The sequence below is a fragment of the Microtus ochrogaster genome, chromosome 17, assembly GCF_000317375.1.
Source record: "Microtus ochrogaster isolate Prairie Vole_2 chromosome 17, MicOch1.0, whole genome shotgun sequence".
Classification (NCBI taxonomy): Eukaryota; Metazoa; Chordata; class Mammalia; order Rodentia; family Cricetidae; genus Microtus; species Microtus ochrogaster.
Genome location: NC_022019.1, coordinates 18453410 through 18463651, shown reverse-complemented (window position 1 = coordinate 18463651; position 10242 = coordinate 18453410). Strand labels below are relative to the sequence as shown.

General features: G+C 40.4%; 1 protein-coding gene across 5 annotated transcripts in view; it reads left to right on the top strand.

The window, feature by feature from the left end:
* The window catches only part of Fndc3a (fibronectin type III domain containing 3A), a 136415-nt gene that overhangs the window by 25014 nt on the left and 101159 nt on the right, over positions 1-10242 (top strand). For 4 of the 5 annotated variants that reach the window (XM_026783165.1, XM_005355605.2, XM_026783164.1 and 1 more), the window contains exon 2: positions 1555-1692. In XM_026783165.1, the coding sequence (XP_026638966.1) occupies positions 1594-1692 (99 nt within the window). In that variant the 5' untranslated portion in view covers positions 1555-1593. Of the gene's footprint in view, positions 1-1554; positions 1693-10242 lie in introns of those variants that run through there. The other variant, XM_026783167.1, reaches the window with a different exon arrangement.

The following is a 10242-nucleotide window of genomic DNA, read 5'->3' as shown; positions in this document are numbered from 1 at the left end:
GGAGGAGGAGGAGGCAGACACTTGTGACCCTAGGTATCCAGCCAGGTACCACAGCAGAGGAGGGTTGGAGTCTAGCTTGTATGACACTAAGAGTCCATCTGTTAATGAAATAAAAGTTCATTGCCAGTATAACTAGGAGACAGAGATGGGGGAGTGAAGGAAGAAAACAAAAGAAGAAGGGAGGAACAAAAAATAAAACACTTACAGAATCTTTCTTTGTGAGTTTACTTTCTGGAAATGTTTTGCTCTTATGTAATAAAATTGTAAGACTTTTAAGAGTCAAAATATCACATGACTCTATGTTGCCTTATAATTCTTTGTAAATTTCATGGAGAAATTATTTATGTGATTCAAAGTGTTGGGTTTTATCATCTCTAAGTAATTTAGGAGTGCACATTATGCCAGAAGTTATTTTTTTTCTTCTGTATGTGTATGTAGTATAAACACTGTGTTTAAGTGTCATGCCTTTTCATAAGACAGCTAATGATATAAGATGTACCTTATTAGGCTTTTCAGTATGAAATCATCATTAAGTACCGTGTTGAATACAGTTTGTAAAGTCTCAGAGCAGTTTCTAATACAGAAAATTGTTTTCAAGTTGAATCAACTTTAAGAGTTTTTGAGAAGATTTAACAGCTTAAAATTTAAAAAAAAATGTGAATTTCAACTATGGAAGTTGAATATCTTGCCCCTTGGCATTGAATTCGTGAATGCTGCAAGCATTCAAAATGTTTATTTTACAGCTCAGCCTAGATTTAGTAACATGTATGATTGTTCAGTTGGCTCAGTTTGCTGATGTTTTATTGGTTCATGCTGTGTAGACTATTCCCTGCTACCCCCCTCGCCATGTGACTGCTAGCGCACCTGCCACTAAAGGGTTCGAAATGCAGGCAAGCATCCTTTCATTAACAGAAGGGTTCATTTTGCTGCAAAGTTGTTCTCGCTCATGAAAGAACAATGAAAACAGATGAATGGATAATGTGAGAGCTTAAAACTTAAAACTTGAAGGTTCTTATCCTAATCCTGAACAAGTTCTCTCTTTTCTTTTTTAAAACTGTTTTACTTTGTATGAGGATTCAATGAAAAATTGTAATTCTTTTTGTGTAGTGCCTCAAGGCAAACAGGATGACAGGAAGATTGGGTCTTTGTAATTACCTTGTCTGCTCAAAGAAAAATGTCAGAGTGTCAGAGGTAGATTTGCCTCATTCAACCATTGGAGTTTGATGTCTATCATAGGGTATAGATTAAATGATGATTCTTAAATTAAATACCCACTATCTGGGATGGAAGGGTGGAGAGACAGACATGAATTTAAATAGTGGTTCTGGTATTAGAATATACAGAATATTCTGGGTTTAGAATATACAGTGTACTAATAGTTACCTTGGTGGGTTTGTAAAGAATACATTTCTCAAAGAGTTGACTGAAAAAAAGTCGTCAGGAGGTCTCTTTGGATTCCTTTGGACAGTATGTCTGTTAGTGAGGCAATTCCTGAGTGTGTTTTAATGTTTCTCTGAATGTAAACAACAGTGGCCATGTCTTTTTGTTTTGCAGAGTTGGAGGGCTATCCTGTGTATTGATGCCTTATTGATAATGGCAGAACACCCGCCATTGCTAGACACAGCTCAGATTTTAAGTAGCGACATCTCTCTTCTGTCTGCCCCTATTGTAAGTGCAGATGGAACACAACAGGTAAGGAGATGGAAATGTATGTTACCTCATGTCTTATAATTATTGTTCTCTTATATCTAAGGGGCTATTCTCTTTGCCATTGAATAACAAGTAGTAATACACTTGTGTGCTAGATTTTTCTTGACACTTAAACACAGTGTTTATACTACATACACATACAGAAGAAAAAAAATAACTTCTGGCATAATGTGCTATTCTCTTTGCCATTGAATAACAAGTAGTAATACACTTGTGTGCTAGATTTTTCTGTCCTGTGCAAACACAACAAGGAAGGTGATTGTCTTGATTTTTGTTGTCACATGTGCTCACACACTTATTTTTTAAAAAGCTGTCTTTTCTCATTTTGTATACCATTCCCAGTTCCTACTGCCTTCCCTCCTCCCACTGCCTCAACCTTTCCCCCAATTACCACCTCCCTCCCCCATCTTCTCCTCAGAGAGAGTAAGTCCTCCCATGGGGAGTCAACAAAGTCTAGCACATTTTTTTGGGGACGGTCCAAGGCCTTGCCCACTATATCTAGGCTGAGCAAGGTGTCCCTCCAAAGGGAATGGTTTCAAAAAGCCAATACAAGCAGCAGGGTTAAATCCTGGCCTCAGTGCTAGTGGCCCCACAGTCTGCCTCACAGTCTGCCCCAGCCATACAACTGTCACCCACATTCAGAGTACCTAGTTTGGTCCTATGCTGGTTTCCTTGCTGTCAGACCAGAGTTGGTGAGCTCCTATTAGCTCAGGTAGACTGTTTCATTGGGTGTCTCCATCATGGTCTTGACCTCTTTGCTCATGTTCTCATTCATCTCACTCTTCAGTTGGACTTTGGGAGCTCAGTCCAGTGCTCCGTGAGAAAGCTCACACACTTTCTTAGCATCACCTTCCTTTGCTAACTTGGTTTTCAGGGTCTGATGGAAGCCTCTTAAAGGGTCCCCCTCCCCGAGTAATCACAGTTGTGGCAGGTATTCATGTACTTTTATGAGTCTCCGACAGATTGCTGTTAACATTGGTTGTCTGAGGCCAGTCACTGAATTCAGTCTGGCTGCTCTCGCTGTGTGTTCTGCTGAGGGAAGACACAGTACCAGGCTGACACATTGCCATAGTGGCCTACATCTTGGTTCACTTCTTGGTAAACATTCCTCAAAATCTGAGAGCACTGGGGCTATGAAGTAGTAGTAGTGGTGTAAGTGGTTGTTGAGAATAGTCCACGCTGAAGCAGAAATATGGGGGAGTGGTCTACACAGACAAAACACTTATATGCATGAAATTAACAGATACCCTTAAAAAACTGTGTAACAGGGAAACTTGACAGTGGATGTTCTTTTTTGTTTTATTTTGTTTTGGGTTAGTTTTTGTTGTTTTCTGAGACAGATTTCTCTGTGTAACAGTTCTGGTTGTCCTAGAACTGACTTTGTAGACTAGACTGACCTTGAACTCACAGAGATCCACTTGCCTCTGCCTCCCAAGTGCTGGGATTAAAGGTGTGCACTTCCACTGCCTGGTGACAGTGATGTTCTTAATATTGGTTCAAAACTGACTAATAAGCCAAGTCAGAGCTCACCTGCGAGCTGACATCATTCGGAACCTGGAAAAGCAGCAAGCTGGACTCCGCTGTGTGCAGGGACGGTGTGGGAAGTCCACAGCCACAGATCCTCTGTGTTGTCCAGACTTTCTCAGTGGCATGCTTTCCCTTGTATCTCCTGGGATCACATTAACTTTCTTATATTTGTCTGTTAAGTTACCTGCTCCCTCAAGAATACTTTGTCTGTTCACTCCTTGTGTAGACAGACTGCCATGTTGCAGTAGTTGTAGTGGGTTTGGCTTGTGAATTGTAGCGGGACTCTCCTGACATCAGTGCTGTTTTTAGAGAAACAGCGATAGGCATCCCCTCCTCTGACTGGCACAGCTGAGTCTGTTTGGGCTTGGTCTTCTTACTAGGAGGTTTTTGTTTGTTTGTTTTCTTTTTGAGACAGGGTCTCACTGTGTAGCTCTGAGTGGCCTAGAACTTGCTATGTAGGCCTGTGTGTCTTCAGATCCACAGAGCTCTTCTACCCTCTGCCTCCTGAGTGCTAGAATTAAAGGTGTGTACTACCACACCCAATTAGTAATAGATTTTTATTTTGTTTTTAATAATAATTTTATTCATTTGAAATTGCAATATAGTTAACATCATTTCACTCTTCCTTTTCCTCCCCCCAACCCTTCCATGTAATTCACACACATACGCACATACACACATGCACACACACAGGCACATACACACAGGCACACATACACACACACACACACACACACACACACACACACACACACACACACACACTGTCCAATCTGTATCATGTTACCTGAATGAGTGTGATCTCAGAGCTGAACACTTGATATTAGATAACCAGTTAAGGGAATTCTTCCTTGGGAAGACGATTCTCCCATTCAGAGCATTCCCCAGTTCTTGTCCGTAATTCTTTGGTTAGGGTGAGGGCCCTCAAGTTTTCCCTTTCATGTCCATTGGTGTTGTCATTGTTCAGGTCTTTGTTAGGCAGCCATGTTGATGAGACTTGTTGAGTGTAGCGTTTCTGGCATTTCTAGGAGACAATGACTTCACAATAATCTTCCTATTCCTATGGCTCTTAAAATCCTGCTCCCTCTTTTGTGTTGATCCCTGAACCTGAGGTTCAGGAACTATGTTATAGCTATATCATTTGAGTCTGACCACCATCCAATCCTTGTTTTCTGCACTTTGATCTGTTATGGTTTCTGTGAGTCTCCATTTGTTGCAAAAAGAACTTTTTTTTGATGAGGGGTTTAATTCAGTTTAGACTCATAAGAAAAACTGAGTGACTGTATAGAGTTCTAATACATCACCTCCTTAGTTATTCCCACTGCTAACACGGGTGTTAAATATTAACATAAAAATTACAACCCAGATGACATCACTAGATAATACATGAAGTTCCTCAGCTACCAAAACCTCATAATTTGTCAAGGTTAGGGTTCAGGCTCCATGCTCTATAGTCCTGTGAGTTTTGACATATACATACAGCATACTTAAATTATCATATACAGAGTAGCTTCTCAACTCCAGGAAGTCCCATGTTTCCCCTGTTCATCTCTACTTCACTATCCCTGAGGTTTGGCAGCCACTGGTTTTCTTGCTGTGTAATGTACTTTTATCTCTCCTGGAATGCCATGTAATTGAATTGGCAATGTAACCTTTTCAGATTGGTTACTCTGACTTCACAAAATGATCTGGACAGTTTCTTCTCATGGTTTAATTGCCCCATTTCTGTTTTATGATTGTGTAATAACCATTGTGTGGTTGCTCTAGGACAGATCATTTATCTAGTCTTCTTTTGAAACCTACCTCGGTTACTTTGAGTTTTGGACACTTAGATGTGTATTTAACATTCTGGTACAGAGCTGACAGTGTATGGTGAGAGATGACTGTCAGGTCACCTTATAGAGCAATGTTAGTTTGTAGGAAACTGCTAAGCTGCCAAACTCTCTTCACAGTGTGTGGTTTTGTTTTTTTTTTTTTTTTGATCTGAGATATCCTCAGTAGTGGAGGAAGTAGAGCACGTAGGACTGACTCATGCTGTTGGAAATTCATTTCAGGGAATGTGAACTTCTCAAGTGGGATGCTCAGCTCTGCATCCTGCATCCTGGTCAGTTAGTTTGATCCCTCATGTAGCTCAACAGTTTTCTAATTTAAATTTATGTTCTTTGGCTTCTATGCATTCTTCTTCTGAATGGATTGAATGTTCTTAAGATATTGGTGGAAATAATCTCAGGCTGGGCAGGCATGTAGTTTGGTGATAAAGCATATGCTTAGCCTGTAGTAGGTTCTGGATTTAACCTTCAGCACGAGCACTAGAAGCAGAACTACTCACCACATCCTATGGACGGTCTTAATCATAATTGTCTCCATTTAGTCAGTCTCTTTTATTGCTTCATAAGTGTCCCATCTGATGTGCATCCACAGGCTTTTGCTTTATTTTGAAGACTAAGAGAACACAGAGAAACTGATAACATTATCTGAAGCTTTTTATTATTTGTATTTCCCAAAGAAGGCTGACAGGCATGAGATAGCAGCATGGGCTCCGAGGAAGCCTGGGCTGAGAGCTTTGCTGAAGAGGGTCCATGAAAGGCAAAACAGGTTGCAATAATGCCAGTGGGCTTTGAGCAGTAGGCGTATTTTTTATTTGATTGGTTACTCCCCTCCTCCACACCCCATGATTTAGAAAAAGGAAAATACTTGCTTGGTGTATATGAATTGGACAAGATGGTTGAGGCTGTAAAGGTGGGACTGATTGGTTTGGTATAATAAGGGGTGTTCCTGGCCACGTCCTTTAGTATCCCTGAAAATTGGCTCTTTGAGAGGCTGTGGGCTGTTGCATGTGGATGAAATGTTTAAGGGGCATAAAGCAAGGAAAATAGTGAACACAAATGGAACCTGAGTTAAGATCAAATTGGTGATAATTTGTGAAATATTAAGTAGGTAGAATTAATTAATAAGTCAGGACAAACAGGATAAAATCTCCCAGGCATTTCTTTTGGATATGTGTCTGGGGATGGCAAGAACACTCACTAAGAAAGGCAAGTCTCAGCAGTCAGGAGAAGTAAGATAATTTTATGGCTATAAATAGCCTTTTAAACAGTAAGTCAAAAGTTTTATTGCTTATGTTTTATGTCCATCACAGGTTAACTGTGGCTCTGCCCACATTATCTTCTCTTGAGACCCATGCTCATAGGTTGTTGCTGGTACCATTCAAATCCATGCTGACCTCCATTCACGTTTCACTGACATGAGTGGACTGGGATAGTCTTCCTTTAGGGCAAAAAGAGTCCTGTACGCTAGAAAGAACAGAGGTAACAACAGGTTTAGGATTTAAGGGTAAAGAGTATAAGAAAAATGATTTTTCAGTCTTTGGGGATGTGTCATCAGAGGCAGTAAAAATGAAAACAGCCACCATCCAAGCCCTTGCTGTGTGCCAAGCTGAGCCAGGCCTGGTCTGTGCATTGTGTTCTTCATTCTTATCACAGCCTTAGAGGGGTGGAACATTTCCATCTTTCTAGAAACTATGAATTAAAGTGGTATTTAGTTGTACGTTACTAGATCAAGTCACGTAGCTTCTAAAAGGAGAGACAGGATCAAGCTGACTCTGTGAGGTTCCTAGTCACACACCATGCTTCTAATTGCCATAAAAATAGCGTAACAGGCTAGATTCATGGACAAGAGTCAGAGTCTGAAATTACCAACATCTTAGAGTAAAGTCATAGTATTGTATGGAACGGTGGGCCGCTTCCTGCCACCCGGCTAGCTTTACCCAAAATAATTACACAGAAGCTGTATTCTTTTAAACACTGCCTGGCCCATTAGTTCCAGCCTCTTATTAGCTAATTCTCACATCTCGATTAACCCATTTCTAATAATCTGTGTAACACCACAAGGTGGCTTACCAGGAAAGATCTTAACCTGCATCTGTCTGGAGTGGGAAAATCAGGTGACTGACTTGTTGTAATATGGTCGGCGGGCTGTATCCCGCCACCCGGCTAGCTTTACCCAAAATAATTACATGGAAACTGTATTCTTTTAAACACTGCTTGGCCCATTATATCTAGCCTTTTCTCAGCTAACTCTCGCACCTAGACTAGCCCATTTCTAATAATGTGTGTAGCCCACGAGGTGGCTTACCAGGGAAGGTCTTAACCTGCGTCTGTCTGGAGTGGGAGAATCATGGCGACTCACTGAATCAACTTCTTTCTCCCAGCATTCTGTTCTGTTTTCTCTGCCTACCTAAGGGTTGGCCTATCAAATGGGCCTAGGCAGTTTCTTTATTAATAAGAAATCACTCCCACATCACTGGCTGACTTGGCTTCTTTCTCCCAGAATTCTGTTCTGTTTATTCCACCCACCTAAGGGCTGGCCTATCAAAGACCAAGGCAGTTTCTTTATTAATTAACCAATGAAAGCAACACATAGAAAGCAACACCTACATCATCATAGGAATATGTGAGATCATTTGTAATGAAGGAGCTTACTTTGTGTGCCTGTGCTGTTTCAATGCATTGGGGTTGAGTGAAGCTGCCTGTGACATGGTGTTCCTTAGCTTTTTCTTTTTTGTGGACTTTGGTGGGCTTCTTGCTTTCCCAGCTGTCATCATGATGGGGAACTGCAGGGTCAGCCATCTGCCACTGGTTTAGGCAAACATGTGGTAACAGCGCTGGCCCATGACCATGGTTTCCAGGGAACTCCTACCTGAGTCCGATAATGGCAATCCTTTGGGGATGAAGCGTCCATGGAGGCTACCATTCTGCCCCTCCAGTGACCACTGTGGCTTTAAGACTTAGATTTCAAGGCTGAGAGTAGGCAGCAGAAGAGAGTACAGCTTCAGTGGTTCAGAATCCACTGCTCCACCAGGATCCAGCTGTTTCCTTGAGCAGAGAAGACAAGCAGGGATGTGTCCTCCTTCTCCCTCAATGCTGCATTTCCCAGATGAGCGTGGACTGTTGTTTTATCTCCATGGATGCTATGTATATTTATAGAGAAATAACATTTACTAGGAACTGAAAATCAAATACGGGAACTTTAAAAAGTGATCATACTTAATTTCAAAAAGCTATAAATTAAGTTTTGTCCTTTAAAAACAGATACTAATGTGCCAACCTATACCTACTTATTGAACCTTAGGGGTCAGATTACTGAGACGTTCAAATAAGAGCTCACTATTTGTGCTGTAGAACCCCAATGCAGGCCATGGGTCATAGATTTCATAGCAGCTGAACTTGTCTTCTCCTTGCTTTGTAGTTTAAAATAGCTCTTTGTTAAAGCCCTGCTTAAAACTCTGGGAAAATTAGAATTTAAGTGGTAAACCAGGACCCCTACTTCCCACTGTTTTTTTTCTCTCAGTACCTACACCATACTACCTACAATGGTGCTTCATGAAGAAATAAAATAACTTTAAAAACAAAAATAAAGAAACAATTTTAAAAACATGTACCAAAGTTACTACTATTAGGTAATGCATAAAACTCCTAAATAAAGATAAATTTCTAAATAATGATGCCCCCAACCCCACAGAACTTTTAAGTCAACATAATGAATTGATGTATGTTGTGAATATATTTTATTATCATTGGTTAATAAAGATGCTGCTTCAGTCTATGACAGGGCAGAATAAAGCCAGGTGGGAAATCCAAACAGAGATATAGAGAGAGAGTAAGCAGAGTCAGGGAGACACCATGTAACTGCCAAAGGAGAAAGATGCCGGGAACCTTTCCGGTAGACCACAGCCTCTTGGTGAAACACAGATTGATAGAAATGGGTTAATTTAAGATATGAGTTAGTTAATAAGAAGCCTGAGCTAATAGGCCAGACAGTGTTGTAATTAATATAGCTTCTATGTGATTATTTTGGTCTGGGCGTCTGGGAAATGAATGAGCAGTCTGCTTTTACATTGGTTTAATACCTGGTAATACTAGAGTATACTAGAAAAATAATTTTCTTATCCCAAGATTTTGATATGTATCTTTTATGCCTTCCTCTTGGGAGGGATTCATGAATAACACCTCATTCTTTAGCCAGTAATCATCACTCCTAGGGCTTCATATATATCTTTAAACATGTTGTGGAGTTTTAATAATTTTTCACCAGTGTAACTCAGAAATTCAGTTTAAAGCTAAAGTGGCTAGTAACCTTGATGGACACACTAATGAATGCCTTTGGTACCCAGAACACAGTTTATGTTTAGTGAGAGTAGAACCACAGATTGCTTGAATACAAAGAGCCTCTTCTCCAGGAGTGAGTCATAAATGAATCAAAGGTTTTAGGGAAGAAGGGAGGTTGGAATTATGTTTAAAGGAAGAAAATGCAAATTAAAACCTCAATGAGCCCCTGGGCGTGGTCTCCAGTGCCACAAAACTTAACAAGAAAGTAAATATTAACCAGCCTTTCATTGAAAGGCTTGTGGATCAGTAAGATCCTTTATACACAACTCGCTCTCTGTTTTGATGGAGTTACCTGAAGCTACAAGCCAAGACTGATGTCACCCTTATTGAATATTAGAGGTTGGGCTTGAATTCCTGATGGGTCCTCCTGTCTTCACTTCACAAGTGCTGGGAAAGCTGTGTACTACTGTGCTGAGGAGATGTTGTACATGCACTTTACAAAACTGTTCACTGGGGTTTTTTTGCGCGTGGTATTACTGATTCATAGTAGGAAAATAGGGGTAGATTTTAGAGGATTCATGCTTGAATAATACTTACCAGTATTCTACTGAATGGATTTATACTAAGGGCATGTTGTATGGATGTAGTGTTCACATAAAAAGACTACCTAAGCTAATAAAACAGCAGCAAGAACAACAAAAATGAAAGAAATATACAAGGATGTAGCTGAAGCAGAGGCAGGCAGATCTTTGTAAGTTCGAGGCCAGCCTTGTCTACAAGAGTGAGTTCCAGGACAGCTAGGAGTGTTAAACAGAGAAACCCTGCCTCGAAAAAAATAAAAAAAGAAGAATATTAAAGATGAAAAGATAAACTACAAATTCATACACACACATGCGCA